This window comes from Sturnira hondurensis, unplaced genomic scaffold, assembly GCF_014824575.4.
Source record: "Sturnira hondurensis isolate 20B ecotype Veracruz unplaced genomic scaffold, ASM1482457v3 Scaffold0015793, whole genome shotgun sequence".
NCBI classification, from domain to species: domain Eukaryota; kingdom Metazoa; phylum Chordata; class Mammalia; order Chiroptera; family Phyllostomidae; genus Sturnira; species Sturnira hondurensis.
Window position 1 is genome coordinate 3,965,570 of NW_028088424.1, and position 14,604 is coordinate 3,980,173.

Consider the following 14,604-nt stretch of genomic DNA (forward strand, 5'->3'; position numbering starts at 1 on the left):
AGTGTAAAGGTCCAGGTCAAGATAATAGGATTATTGGTCCATAGGGAGGAAAGATAAACCGGAGAGATAATCGACGCATTTCCTTTTCATCAATAGAAGTAAAAATAAAGGGAATAATGTGAGGTAGAAAGTAGGGGGGTTAAGAAAACTCAACAAGTCTCAAAGTTTAGATTCTCCTCCTTTGAGACTCCTAATTCAGCGGAAGGAAGACTTGTGGAGAGCAGAGAAATTTGGAGCCACTGTTGGAATGGAGTGCACTAGGGTGAATAAAGATTGTTGACCTCTAGGCTGGTGGTTCCAATAGCTCAGCTTTGTGACTAAGAAAAAATATCTACCTCCTAATCATTCTGGCCGCTTAAAACCATTTGAATTTAGCAATAGTAAAATTTTCATTTGTCCTAGGCTATAGGACTTTCACGTATTTTTATATTAATATTAAAATACATCCTTCTAAAAATAAGACTGCGATTGCATCAAGAAAGGTTTTGAGGATCCTTGTTCACAGCTAATTAATTGAAGGGCTGAGGAGGCGTTCGTTTTAAATGGAAAGCCTGACTGCGATAACACCTCCAAAGGCGATCAGACACTTCTTAACAGATCCAGTTTAAACACGCGGGTCGGGTAAGGCGAAAATCTCGTTCTACCGCTTCGGTCCCGCCCATCAGGGTCTCCTCCCTTTACAAAGCGCTGTGAGCTCCAGCTTCCACCAGAAGTCCGACGTCTCTCGATCCGAATGCTTTGCCGCATCACCTGCAGAGGAGTAGGTCTTGGATGAACCTCTTCAGGTCTGGCCACGAGGCAGCTGTCTCCAGAGACCATCGCCAACGCCACTGCTGAAGGGCTAAGGTCGCCGTGGGAAGACCGGTAGGTCACCCTCTTCCTTTGATCGCCAGCACACAGGAACCCAGAGTTTAGGGCCATCTTCAAACACTGCCCGCTGGATCTGTCTTAACGTCGTTCGGTCAAGGAAGGCCCTCTGCAGCAACCCAAGTCAGTTCAGCCTTACGAAGACCGACTACTGGGCAAGCCATATTACGAGAGCTGCAGGCACGGAGGAAGCAGCCTTTAACTAGCGCTCTCCTCGCGAGCATGCGCACTCCGTCAGCACTCGTCGACACCCGCTGAGAGCAAGCGTGATTGACGTTTACGCCTGTGACGCCGGGAAGCGCGAGGACGTGGGTTTTGGAGAGTGCGCAGTGGGTGCATCGGCGGCGACCCTTCGGCCTTTTTCGGGAGGGGGCGACGCTGAGATGGGGGCGGCGGCGGCGGAAGCGGATCGTACTCTTTTTGTGGGCAACCTAGAAACTAAAGTGACAGAGGAGCTCCTTTTCGAGCTTTTCCACCAGGTAAGCGGCTGGGGTCATCCTTTTCCTTTCGTTTTCCACTCGCGTACGGCCCAGACCAGCTGCTGTCCCCGCTTTTTTTCTGCAAACGTGGTTGTCCGTCCGGGCACACTTCAGGTGGGCCGGTTGGGCCTGAGGGTCGCGTTTAGGTGTTGGGTGGGTGTCGCCTAATTAAAAGAACCCTAGTCACGCCAAACTTGAGGACTGAAGGTGGTGGAGGGATCCTCGAGGAGACATTCGGGGAGGTAAAGATTCAGGGGTCCTAAAGGGGCATAATACACATGGGTTCTTTCTTGAGCGATTTTTCCCAAATTAAGTTTTTAATTACAATTGACATACAGTGTATTAGTTCCAGGTGTACACCATAGTGAGTAGACATTTATATAGATCAGTGTATTTTTCTATTTCTCCTTTTTTCATCTTCCTTTTAGGACTGTTTGTCTTTTGTTATCTTGACAAGTTACATTTGAATTTCCTTGTCAATATCTCTTTTCCATGTAAGTTTCTTACAAAATTGCAGCATTTAGATATTTTGAAAGGCGCATAAATACTCTGTAGAAACGTAGCATTGAGGTGCTCCTGTATTTAAATCTGTAATAAAATATATTAAAAATTCCAAGTATCTTCTTCTTTCCAGTTCCATCTTCCAACCACTGGTTAATTTGATTAGTCCATACAGAAGTGAAATTTTGATCCAAGAATACCACTGTTTATAAACATTACTTTCTTTGGAGGGAAAAGATGATGGATATTGGGCACTTTGTTAAAATCATAAAGTGCTGAGAAGTGTAAATTCAGTGATTGTGTTTCTAGTTCGTTATGGGCTTCCTTTCTGCAAATAAGTTAATGTTCAGTTATATCTGTAGACTATTTTAATGGTGATGAAAATCTGTGTCTATTTGTTAAAAGTTCCTAATTACATTTCTTTTGGTTTTAAACTTTGTAAAATTTGAGTATTTCTCTGAAATTGCCTTATTTAATTTGTAAACTTTTTTTAATCTATAGGCTGGGCCAGTAATAAAAGTGAAAATTCCAAAAGATAAGGATGGTAAACCAAAGCAGTTTGCATTTGTGAATTTCAAACATGAAGTATCTGTTCCTTATGCAATGAATCTACTTAATGGAATCAAACTTTTTGGAAGGCCTATCAAAATTCAGTTTAGATCAGGTAACTCACTATTCAGTGGTGTTATTTGGACAGAGGAATTTTTAATTTTTTGTTTTTAATTTTATTCAGTTTTAAAGAATCCTTTTTGGATGAAAATACTTTAAAATTTGTGAATAGTAAATAGTATTCCAGAAAATGGGTAACATTGATAACACGGATTTTGAAAGTTGTTATTTTAAAACTGAGTTTAACATTTCAGTTTGGATTAGTGAAAGGAACATAAGTTTTATTGTTAGAAGGGAGCAAGAATTATTTTTTAAAAATACTTTTCCTGGCTTCTTTGTAATTTACTTTTGTAAGTTTTGATTTTTGATCATGTGAGGATGAAACCTTGGGTGTATCCAATCTTACAGTTTGGTGTGAGGGTCAAATATTATGGCCAGAGTGGATATTTATATAGTAGGTATTACCCTATTTGGGACCATTTGTTTTAGATGTATCTGCCATTAAACAGAATTTTCACTCAGGTGAAACTGTAAAGCAGTCTATCAAAATCTGAGGTTTTCTTTTGAGTCTATGTCTAACTTCTTGGAGTGATTTGGGGTGGGGGAAATAATTGTTTTATCAAGAAGCATTTCTGAAATTATTTTATTTTAGGAAGTAGCCATGCCTCACAGGACGTTAGTTTGACATACTCCCAGCATCATGTTGGAAATGCAAGCCCTACCTCCACATCCCCTAGCAGGTAATATTTCTCACCTATTGTTAAAATCATTTATTAGGCATTTTCTTAGATAGTGGTCTCAGAACACAAAATGAGTGCTCGGTTTTCTTTTTAGTGCTTCTACTTGTTTGTTTTTCTGAAACATTATTTATTATATTGGATTATAATTGCGTATATCTATTTTAAGAATCTGTATACATATACATATACATTACATATAGTCCCCTTAAAATAGATATATAACTATATTTATGTTCATTTGTATAGACATACCAACAACCACATATACATGTATATAACTGAAAGAAAAATTTTCAAAACACGATTTATTATTACTTGCAATGTAATCAATTTCCATTTCATTTCATCTTTTAGAATTTAAATCAGTTTGGGACCACTAATTGGTTACTTGCAACTAATAAGCAGGCTGTTGGACTAAGAGTTTAGAATTTAATTCTAGGTCTGCCTCTACCAGTTGTGCAATCTTGACTCGTTCTCATCTCTCTGGTCCAGTCCTCCCATTTGTAAGTAAGACAAGTTAAATTAAATGCTCTCTAAAATGCCTTCTAGCTTCCAATAGTCAGAAAAGATACCATGTTTATATTTACTTTTTTGTTTTGCTTTAGCGAGGCCAACATTTTACCAGAGGCAGTTTTTTCCCTGGTATATTCATAGTGATATTTATCAATCATAATGGCCTTCATTCAAGAAAGAGTTAACAAATACCTATCATGTGTCATGTTCTTTATCAAGCTTTTTGCATTTATGATTTCATTTATTCCTCACAACAGTCTTTTGAGGTAGGGATTATTATCTCTTACGTGTATGTGAAGAAAATGAGGATTGGAGATAACTTGCTCAAGTTTAAACTGCTCTTAAATTGCAGCCTAGAATTCAAACCCAGATAGTGCACTCAAGCCCAGCCACTATGCTGTGCTGCCTACGGGAGCATAAAGTCTAGCTGATGGCACATACTATATATATTTTATGACTACTTGTTTGATTCCTTCAGTTCTCTAAAAAGGAGTAGAAAGTGCTTGGGGAAAGTTGTAACAAGGAGAGACGATATAAATGAATGAGAACCCGCGAGAGGACAACAGTGTACCTAGATCATAATGAAAAAATGGAGAGTACTAGATGCTGTTTTGAAGTAGATAGATGCTGAATGATCCAGAGTTTTTTTTATAGACTATAATTTCCATTTTGGGACTTTACCTTAAGAACTGTAGAAACACATTGAAATGTTTTCGGTAGGGAAGTAAAAGGAACGGGTTTGTATTTTATGGAGTATTTTGGTTGAAATGGGGGAATGAATTGGAGGGACAAGGGTAAATATAGACCAGTTAGGAAGCTGTTGGTTGGTAGGAAGGTATTGGTGTTGGTAGCAAGGTGGCAGGGAAGTTACTGGGTTGATGTTGATGGTTTGGAGCTGTGAGCTGGAGAGAAGTGGATGGATATGAAAAGATAATCAGAAGGTGAAATTTGTAAGAGAGCGTAGTGTAAAAAAGGTATCCTCTTAGTGTCCTTTCTTGCCCTCTGAAATTCTGTTTATATACTTCTCAGCATAGGTGGAATTTGAAGAATCTCCATCCACTTGTATAGAACTTTCAAAGGTATTTTAGGTGGAGGAAAAAAGCTTATACACATTCTTCAGCCCTCATTAGAATTTCTTGGGGGAAAAAATAAGGAAGGAAGTATTTTAGTTTTAATCAAAGGCTGGAGTATACATTATTTTTATACTCTCGTAAGTAAAATTGTATTTTTTACTTCCTTAGCATACTGTAACTCATATAAGAAAACTCAAAAAAGGTCTACATTGTAAGTCAGTGTTTTCTAAGTGAGTTTTTCTACAGAGCAAGTTATCTCTTCAGGAAGTAAGGAATAAAGTAAAAATCCTAAAAGTTGTATTTAACAGAACTCTTAATTTCTTACTCCACAAAACCATTTTTCCTGTTTTGGTATATGTCTACTTAATTGCTCAAGCTAAATATATAGATTTTATTATTATTTTTATTTTGTCTCTTACTCTCATCTATCAAATCTAATCTATGAAATCCTTTTCATTTTAGTTCTCCATCTAGGCTTTTGTACTAGCCCCAGGATTGATGATTTTTTTTCTAATAAAGGACAAGATAGTTAATATTTTAGACTTCGCTGGTCATACAGTTTCTTACTCTGCCTTTATAGCTCTACATAGATAATACAAAAACAAAAGAGAGTGGTGGTGTTCCAGTAAAATTTTGTTTACCAAAAACGATTCGGCCCACAGGCTCTAGTTTGCTCACCCTTGCACTAGTCCTTCCCTCAGCGGGAATGTTTTTCTTTTTGGTAACCTTGTTACTCAGTTCTTACTGCAAATGTCTGTTTAGAAAAGCAGTCAAATAGAACCCCCATCTTTCTCATCTCTACTTGCCACTTAAACTATGTGAAGCTCTCCCGCTGCCTAAATCCTTACCCCAGTTGCATGAGGGCAGATAACCTTGTTCATTCCTTTGAGAGCCGTGTCTGCTTATGGTTGGTATGTAATAAATTCTTGTAGAATGAAAGATTATATGTTGATTTCCTTATTTTTTTTCAGGTATGAAAGGATGGTGGATAACGTAACTCCTCCCTCACAGATAATTCAGAGATCTTTCTCTTCGCCAGAAAATTTTCAGAGACAAGCAGTGGTAGGCTAATTTTTCAACATACGTTGCTTAAAAAAATCATCCTTAAGAGTGTTCAAATAACATTTTTAGTTGAATTTGTTGGGTGACATTGCTTAATGAAATTATATAGGTTTCAGGTGTACGATTCTATAACACATCATCTGTACACTCTATTGTGTGTTCACCCCAAGTTAAGTGTCCTTCTATCACCATTTATTCCCCCTACCCTCTTCTGCTTGCCCCACCCCCCTTCCCTCTGGTAATCACCATACTCTTGTCGGTGTCTGAGTTTTTTGGTGTTTTTTTCTTCCCTTCATTCTTTCACCTTTATCACCCAGGCCCCCAACCCCTCTGACAGCTATCAGTCTGTTCTGTCTCTGAGCCTGTTTCTGTTTTGTTAGTTCATTTTGTTCATTGAATTCTCATATGAGTGAAACCATATGTTACTTGTCTTTCTCTGACTGGCTTATTTGACTTAGCATAATACTCTGTAGGTCCATCCATATTGTCACAAAAAGTAAGGTTTCTTTTTAACAGCTGAGTAGTATTCCGTCATGTAAATGTACCATAGCTTTTTCATCCACTCATCTACTAATGGGCACTTAGGCTGCTTCCAAGTCTTGGCTATTATAAGTAATGCTGTGATGAACTTAGGGGTGCATATATTCTTTCAAATTAGTAGTTTGCGTTTCTTCAGATTTATTCCCACAAATGGAATTGCTGGATCCATAAGGCAGTTGCTTTTTTAATTTTTTGAGGTATTATACTGCTCTCCACACCAATTTCATTCCCACTAAAACTACATGAAGGTTTTTTCCTTCATGTCTGAGCCAAGGCTTTTTTGTTGATTTATTGATGATAGCCATTCTGACAGGTATGTGAGGGGAGACCCCAAAAACCAGAGGTGTCTTCTGGAGGTCAGGCCCCTTGGCAGTAATAGCTTCCCCCACTAGGTGAGTGTTCTAGGAACCCATCTGTATCCGTGTACAAGCTGGTGTTGTGAGGGGCTGCGTTTAGCCTCAGTGAATTTTTTTTTTAAGATTTTTTTCAATGTGTTTGCCCATTTCATGATAGATGATTTATGGGTACACCTGCCCATACCTTGCTGAGTGCTCAGCGGTTTTTGACCAAAAACAGCATGACCTCCCTGCTCACCTGATCTCTTCCCCCAGCGGCACTTTTGTTCCCCAGATGAAAAAAGTCCTCAGAGGGAAATGTTTTGCTGGTGTGGAAGAGAGGAAACAACAAAAAAAAACTGGCCAAAGTGCTAAAAGGCATCAAAATTGACAAGTTAAAAAACTGATTTGAGCTGTGGAAAAAAGTCTTGATGGGTGTATTGCATCAAATGGAGAGTGACTACAGTTTAAACATGTAAGAATAAATACATAATTTTTTATAAATTCTGGATTTTGGGGGGTCCACACACATAAGGTGGTATCTCATTGTGGTTTTAATTTGCATTTCTCTGATTAGTCATGTTGAACATCTTTTCACAGGTCTATTGGCCATCTGTATGTCCTCTTTGGAGAAGTGTCCGTTCAGGTCCTTTGCCCATTTTTAAATTGGGGGTTTTTGATTGTTTTGGTATTTTTTTGGTGTTGAGTAGTATGAGTTCTTTATAAATTTTGGATGTTAACTACTTATCCATTGTATCATTGGTAAATAAGTTCTCCCATTCAGTGGATTATCTTGTCATTTTGTCAGTGGTTTCCTTTGCAGTGCAAAAGCATTTATTTAGTTTTACGTAGTCTCATTTGTTTCTTTTTCTCTTTGTTTCCTTTGCCCGAGGCAATATATTAGAAAAATATTGCTACAACAATTGTCCAAAATTTTATTGCCTGTGTTTTCTTACAAGCTTTTTATGGTTTCTAGTCTAATATTTAAGTTTTCAACCTGTTCTGAGTTGATTCTTGTGTATGGTATGAGAATGTGGTCCAGTTTCTTTTTTTTTTTCAAGTATCTGTCCAATTTTCCCAACACCAGTTATTGAACACACTTATCTTTACCCTATTGTGTAAATTTTTGGAATTTTCTAGTTCTGTGAAATATGCCATTGGTATCTTGATAGGAATTTCATTCAATCTATAGATAACTTTGGGTGGACATTTTAATGGTGTTAATTCTTCCTATCCATGAACACGTGGTATATGCTTTCACTTATTTGTATCTTGAGTTTCTTTTTCTTACAATTTTCTGAGTATGCTGTACAAGTCTTCTACATCCTTACTTGAATTTTTTTATATATGTTATTTTTACTTTCTTTACATAAATACTTTTTTCATAGTTTTACTAATTGTATTTAAAATTTTTTAAAGATTTTATTTATTTATCTTTAGGAGAGAAGGGAAGGAGAGAGGGAGAGAAATATCAATGTATGGTTGCCCCGTGTGTCCCCTGCTGGGATCTGGCCTGCAACCCAGACATGTGCCCTGACTGGGAATCGAACCTCGATCCTTTGGTTCGCAGGCCTGTACTCAGTCCACTGAGCTATACCAGCCAGGGCCCTTACTTGGATTTATGCCAGGTAAATTCAAGTAAAAGGTATTTTTAAATTTTGAATTAATTTTTTTTGAATTTTTTAAATTAAAAAAGTATTTTTTTTGATGCAGTTGTAAGTAAGTTTGTTTTTTTTAAGTTTCCCTATCAGATAGTTCATTATTGGTGTATAAAAAAAGCCACTGATTTCTGGATATTTATTTTTGTATGCTGCTGCTTTATTGAATTCATTTATCAGGTCTATTATTTTATTGGTGGAATCTTTAGGGTTCTCTATATCCAGAGAATCTTTAGGGTTCTCCATATCATCTACAAATAATAAAAGTTTTATTTTTTCCTTTCCAATTTGGAGCCTTTTACTTTTTCTTCTCTGATTGCTGTAGCTAGGACTTCCAGTACTGTGTTGAAAAGGTGAGGTGAAAATGGACATCCCTGTCTTGTTTCTGGTCTTAAGGGTAACTCGTTTAGTTTTTGACTGTTAAGTGTGATGTTGACTGGATTTGTCATATATGGCCTTTATTATTTTGAGATATGTTTTCTGTGTTCATACTTTGCTGAGAATTTTTATCATAAATGGGTAATAGATTTTATCAAATGTTTTTTTAGCATCTATTGATATGATCATGTTATTTAATCCTTCATTTTGTTTATGTGGTGTAGCCCATCAACTGATTTGTAGATATTCTAACCTTGTATCCCAGAATAAATTCCACCTGTTCTGCCAGAGCTGGGGGTGAGTAGCCGAGTATGAATTTTTTGTGCATTGGCCCTTTAAGAGGGTGCCTGTGCCTCTAGCTGACTCCTGTCCCTCCCTGGTAAACAGAATCCCTGATGATTTTCACAGCCAGATGTTTGTGTGGGCCTCTCTTCCCAGCTCTGGTGCTCTGGGCTGAGGAGCCTGGCTTTGGTTTGAGACCCCATCCTTCTCAGGGGAAATCTTTGCAGCTGATATTCCACCAGAATTTACTAATTCCTTGTGTCTTCTTCTGTACTTCCTTGGTTATAAGACTTTTCTTCAGCTAGTCTTGAGTTGATTTTACAGGTTGATTGCTCTATATTCTAGTTGCAATTTCAGTTTGGTTTGGGAGGAGGTGAGTGTAACATCCACCTACTTTGCTCCATGTTTGATCTCTGAGATAATGAAGATCTGATCAGAAGATCAGATCAGATTTGGTCTGAAGATTTGATCAGATCTCTGATCTTCTTAAATTAATTTCTTAAATTTTAGATAGACTAGGATGATATTTGTAGATTGATCACAGTTTCGTTTTCACTGGCGTGAAATGAGACATATTTAAAGATTGAAGATAGAACTTCATCTCACATTTTTACTTTTCTTCAACAATTGTTGGGTGAGTGTGTGTTTATGTGTTTCAAATACTGGGAATTCATTTTTTTGTTCTTGCAACCCTATGCTGAGTGACTTTTTTCTTTTATCATACAATGTCCCTGATATTTAATGTTAATATTTGAATAGATTGGAGTCTTCTAACTGCCTATTGAAGATTCAGGTTTTTTCTGTAATAATACCACCAAGAGAGTAGGCTTAATGTCTTAGGTATATTTTCTCTTTCATCTCTGTTTTCTCTCAGTTGCCAAGTCCTTTGTTGTTGTTGTTTTCTTTTTTTCTTTTTAGTGTTCATTTCTTTATATTTTCTTTACCTGAATCACAATCTTAGCTGATGGCCCCTAGCCTTTAGAATTTCACAGGTCTGCAAAATATGAGAGTGAAATGAAGTAACATTCAGAGACCAATATAAGGGGATATCAAGTTTTATATACGTATCTTTTGTCTCATTTTGCTGTAGGATATTAAAGAATATCATCGTATAGAGTTTGGGGACCATTCATCTAGTGAGTCAGTACTTGTCTCCATTTTATCCTCACTATTCCATCTCACACACCATTTCAGATTTAATATTATAACTCTGTTTTCTTATCTTCCTGGTGATTTGACTTTTCAGTGTTTCCAAGATAATGTCAGGATTCTCTAGCCTTTTTGTTAGGTACTTCCATTGTCTAATGCAAATAAACCTTTCTTGCCTTGCTCTCCATTCACTGTTTATGAGATCTAGAACCTGTTTCAGCCAGAATTTACTTGCTATTATTCTGTGAACCCATTCATTGTTTTTGTTTGTGCAGTTTTCTTTCCTTGACATATTTCCTTCCTTAAAATGTTTTCCTTAAAATATTCCATTCATAATTTTGATACTCAGATCATATGCCGCCTTCATGAAGCTTTTTCTAATGATACTGAGCTCATGCTCTTCATATGTTCATCACACAGTGATTCATATTATAGTTGTTTTGTATGAGTTCTTCCCTTCTAAGTTATATTTTGTGGGCAAGTAGTAGTTTTGTACAAGTATCTTGTAGATGTACATTGGAATGATTGAAGCTATTATTTTACTTTTAGTTATGTTTAACTTAGAATTCATGTACACAAGAGTGATTTTGCTTTTCTATCATTATTTGTTTGGTTAACTGTGACCAAGTAGCCATTGGCTTTGATATCTAGAAATATTTGTGATTAACGTTCTTTCTCTTTTTCTTTCCTCAGATGAATAGTGTTTTAAGACAGATGTCATATGGTGGGAAATTTGGTTCTCCACATATTGATCAGTCAGGATTTTCACCATCAGCTCAGACACATAATCACACTTTTAACCAGTCTTCAAGCTCCCAGTGGCGTCAAGATACACCATCATCACAGCGTAAAGTCAGACAGGCTTCGCATCCCTATATAGCAGATAGACATTACAGCCGTGAGCAGCGCTACACTGATCACGGGTCTGACCACCATTACAGAGGAAACAGAGATGATTTCTTCTATGAAGATAGAAATCACGACGGCTGGAAACATGACCATGATAACAGGAGGGACGGTAGTAGAGCTGGAAAATGGCACTCATCTCGAAACTAACAAGTGTTCAAAGGACATTGTTTTTATAGGGTCATCCCAGGCCCTCTTGACTAAGCTGGTCTGGGAATGTTTTTGTTAAAACTATACAGAGCAGTTTTGCAAGTTGCTGCATTTCTTTATAAAATTTTTAAAATCTATAGCTACAATCTAATACAGAAATGAGAAGAATTGTGGGTCCAGTTATTACATTAATAACCTTACACCTCAGGGTTTCATGAAGAGGAAAGGGATTTATGCAACAGAAAGTGCCACAATTTCTAATCATTTTAGACAATTGAGGAAATGGGTGTATTATATAAATTGGTTGTATTATAAAGCAAATATTTTAATTATCTGTTATGTATTGTATTGCAAGAACCTGCTTATTAGTAAATCACATTTTATGTATATATAGAAAACACTCAAAGTGATAGTCTAAAATAAAATAGTATTTTGTTAATAAAAGAGAAAATGTAATTTCAGTGGTTCATTTTAATAACATTTGATTTGAGGAAGTTTATTGGTAAATTTGGGGGATAAGTCATATTGTTTAACCTCTGAGAGAATGTAAGTGTAAGTTCTGTGAAATACTCTTTGAGTTTTATAGTAATTGGACATACAAGTGTAAACTTACACATGCTATTTCATTCTAAAATTTTAGAATTTCCTCATTAAATCATGTTTGACTGAATGACTGAGGTCGCTCAGGAAGTTAAATGTCTCTAAATGTATTTTTTTCTATAAAAAATACAGTGTTAGTGGAAATTCCCCTTTGCAGGAAGAACAAAAATGAAAATGTACAGTGAGATAAAATGGTAAATTGGTTTACTGAAAGTATACTTATTCAGGAAAGGGTTCCCAAAACCTGTAAGTGTTGCCTTTGTCATTTCCACTTTAAAAATTTACAATTTTCAAAGCACCCAGGCCGTGTGTACATGGATACATTTTATTATGGGGATTGTACATGTTTTTTGTTTGAACATTTGAAAAAGTTTAGTTTCAAACACTTCTTGATGTAAAAAATTTTCAATCTTGTTTGAAAAACTTATGTATCAAGATAATGTTTCCCTTTCATTATAGAACTTGTTTATAAAAATTTCTTGAAATATTTGGATTCTTTTTAATAACTACAGCATTTGTACAATGTTACTTTATAATATATTGAAAAGAAAAGGAAGGGTGTGTCTTTTTTTTTAAGTCACTAGAACTACTGAACACAGAAGTTAGCAGCAGGCTTTTATTCATTGATTGCGTGGTGTGAAGAATGTCAGTTCTTTAAAGCGTGTTGAAATATGCCTTTTTAACATATTGAACGTAATACTTTATAGTTGAATTTTCAGTGACACATGGATTATCAGGGATTATCGTTCCAAGGACTGTGAACTAATCTCCCTGGTGTCTATGAGTTTATTTACATTCAAGTCTTCTGTTCTTAAATGAATGCCATTTTTTTTTTGTCTAGGTAAAGGGAGCTAACTTCAGCAGAGAGAGTGTTAAGAACAAAAGTTTGTTTTCTTAAGCAGTCTTATAGAAGGATTTGTTTCCAATGAGCCTGTTATTTGCAAGCGACTTATGTGAAAATCTATTGACATTTGTACAGTAGATATCAACAAAGCTTAATACTGCTCTGTTGCCAGTTAATCTGTAGGTCAGAGTCGTTCCTACTGATTCACAGGTGATAATGATTCAGAATAATCTTTTTCTTTTTAATGGCTTTTGGGGCTGATCCCTTGTGAGGCTCCAATGAATCTCATCAAAGATTTTTACATTTTTAGAAGAGAGGAAGGGAGGGAGAGAAACCTTGGTCAGTTGCCTTTTGCATGCCCTGAGCTGGGGACCTGTCTTGCAATCCTGTCCTGATCAGGATTGAATGGGTGACCCTGTGGTTCACAGGACGGTGCTCAGTCCACTCAGCCACATCAGCTAGAGTCCAATGAATCTTTTTCACTTAAACCTCATCTAGGTGAAAGTAACCAAACTAAATGTACTGCTGTGTAAAGTGATAGAACGAGACATTCTCAGAGTTGAATATAGTTAGTGAGACTATCCACCTTGGTACTCAGAACTACAGAAGTTAAAAGGAGGAGATTGTGGGAGAGCAGTTTCTCCCAATGTGTTCTAAGAAGTACTATGCTTCCATGGTGCTCTGCATAGTAAGGGTTGTATGTGATCAAATGTCTCGTAAATACACACCAATACAGGACTTTCTGTCAAGAGAATAACAGCACCATAAAGCTGCTGACAAGTACTGCAGTAAAGAAATGTGCTTAACCTCATATTTTCAAAATTTATTTGACCCTTATTGTTACCCTTTTATACATAACATGTTCTCCTTCCAATCTACTATAACCACCGTTTTCTAATTATGTTGTATAGGCCTATATTCCCTTTATCAATTGTCATCATCCTAGAATGGGCAATCATTGCGACAGGATTACTCCTACAGCACCCTAATGTTTAATTACCAATGTGTGTATTCCTGAAATACCCTGTATTTCTCTGATCATAGCCTTTATACTGTATTTTAGGGGTGTTTATTTCTCTGGACATCTCTGTGAAAGCAGAGGCCTTATCTTACACCTGACTTTGTGGTATCCAGTGTCTAGCGTATACAAATACCAAAAACACTTGGTATTTTTCATGAATGGATGAAGGAATATTTATCAAATAATTGAATTTAAAAAGAATGCGTCATCATAGAAAACTTAAAATAGATTTGCTAATCCTGAACCATTATTGCATATATTGTGCTTTTAACAGTCTCGAATTTTATTTGGTTTTCAAGTTTTTAAGAAGTTTGGATCTGAATTTATGAGGTTTTCTTAAAAAATTGTTTATTTTATTTTGGTTTTGAAGTTATGTTTCTGCTAGTTTTGTTTGGGGTTGGCCAACAGGTTCATTTGTTTTTTTCTCCAAGATGGCTAGTAGTACTTAGTTGTCTTTAGCTTCAGTCAAAACAATTTTGTTAGATTGTATTGTGACAGCTGTCATAACAGTATGCATCAAAAACATCAAAATTGGTGAACTTTTGTGTACCAGTTTGAATGTTGAAGATGGTAGAAAATATGCAACATTTTCATCATATTCTTTAGTATTTCAAGAAAGGTAAAAATAACTGAAATGCAAAAATAGTTTGTGCAGTGTATGGAGAAGGTGCTGTGACTGATCCAACACATCAAAAGTGGTTTGTAAAGTTTCTTGGTACTGTTGACATTTTGGCCAATAATTCTGTGCTGTGGGGGTATCTAATGCATTGGAAGACGTTTAGCAGCACCTCTGGCCTCTACCCATTAAAAGTCAATAGTGGGAGATAGCCGACACCTTCAAAATATCCACATCCATAAAGTTATTGGTGAAAATGAAAAATGTGTTTTATTTTACAG

General features: G+C 36.4%; 2 protein-coding genes across 3 annotated transcripts; one reads left to right on the top strand and one right to left on the bottom strand.

Moving 5' to 3' along the window:
* Nucleotides 1-479: 479 nt before the first annotated feature.
* CUNH11orf71 (chromosome unknown C11orf71 homolog) lies at nt 480-1,089 on the bottom strand. Its single transcript, XM_037065655.1, has one exon. It carries the CDS (start codon nt 919-921, stop codon nt 580-582), a length of 342 nt encoding a protein of 113 aa, XP_036921550.1. The 5' UTR covers nt 922-1,089; the 3' UTR covers nt 480-579.
* A 26-nt stretch (nt 1,090-1,115) lies between these two features.
* Nucleotides 1,116-14,163, top strand: RBM7 (RNA binding motif protein 7). Of its 2 annotated transcripts, XM_037065652.1 has the most exons (5): nt 1,116-1,346; nt 2,349-2,511; nt 3,109-3,196; nt 5,754-5,844; nt 10,880-14,163. In XM_037065652.1, the coding sequence occupies exons 1-5, from the start codon at nt 1,251-1,253 to the stop codon at nt 11,240-11,242; spliced, it is 801 nt and encodes a 266-aa protein (XP_036921547.1). In that variant the 5' UTR covers nt 1,116-1,250; the 3' UTR covers nt 11,243-14,163. The 2 variants fall into 2 exon arrangements, with proteins under 2 accessions (XP_036921547.1, XP_036921548.1); XM_037065653.1 differs by lacking the exon at nt 2,349-2,511 and having other exon boundaries at nt 1,261-1,346.
* Nucleotides 14,164-14,604: the final 441 nt, after the last annotated feature.

What these genes read in the sequence shown, in the direction of transcription:
- CUNH11orf71 (XM_037065655.1), bottom strand. Translation starts at nt 921, where the DNA reads ATGGCCCTAAACTCTGGGTTCCTGTGTGCTGGCGATCAAAGGAAGAGG.
- RBM7 (XM_037065652.1), top strand. Translation starts at nt 1,251, where the DNA reads ATGGGGGCGGCGGCGGCGGAAGCGGATCGTACTCTTTTTGTGGGCAAC. An exon ending in TTTTCGAGCTTTTCCACCAG is followed by an intron (nt 1,347 to 2,348) that starts GTAAGCGGCTGG and finishes TTTAATCTATAG; the next exon opens with GCTGGGCCAGTAATAAAAGT. An exon ending in ACCTCCACATCCCCTAGCAG is followed by an intron (nt 3,197 to 5,753) that starts GTAATATTTCTC and finishes ATTTTTTTTCAG; the next exon opens with GTATGAAAGGATGGTGGATA.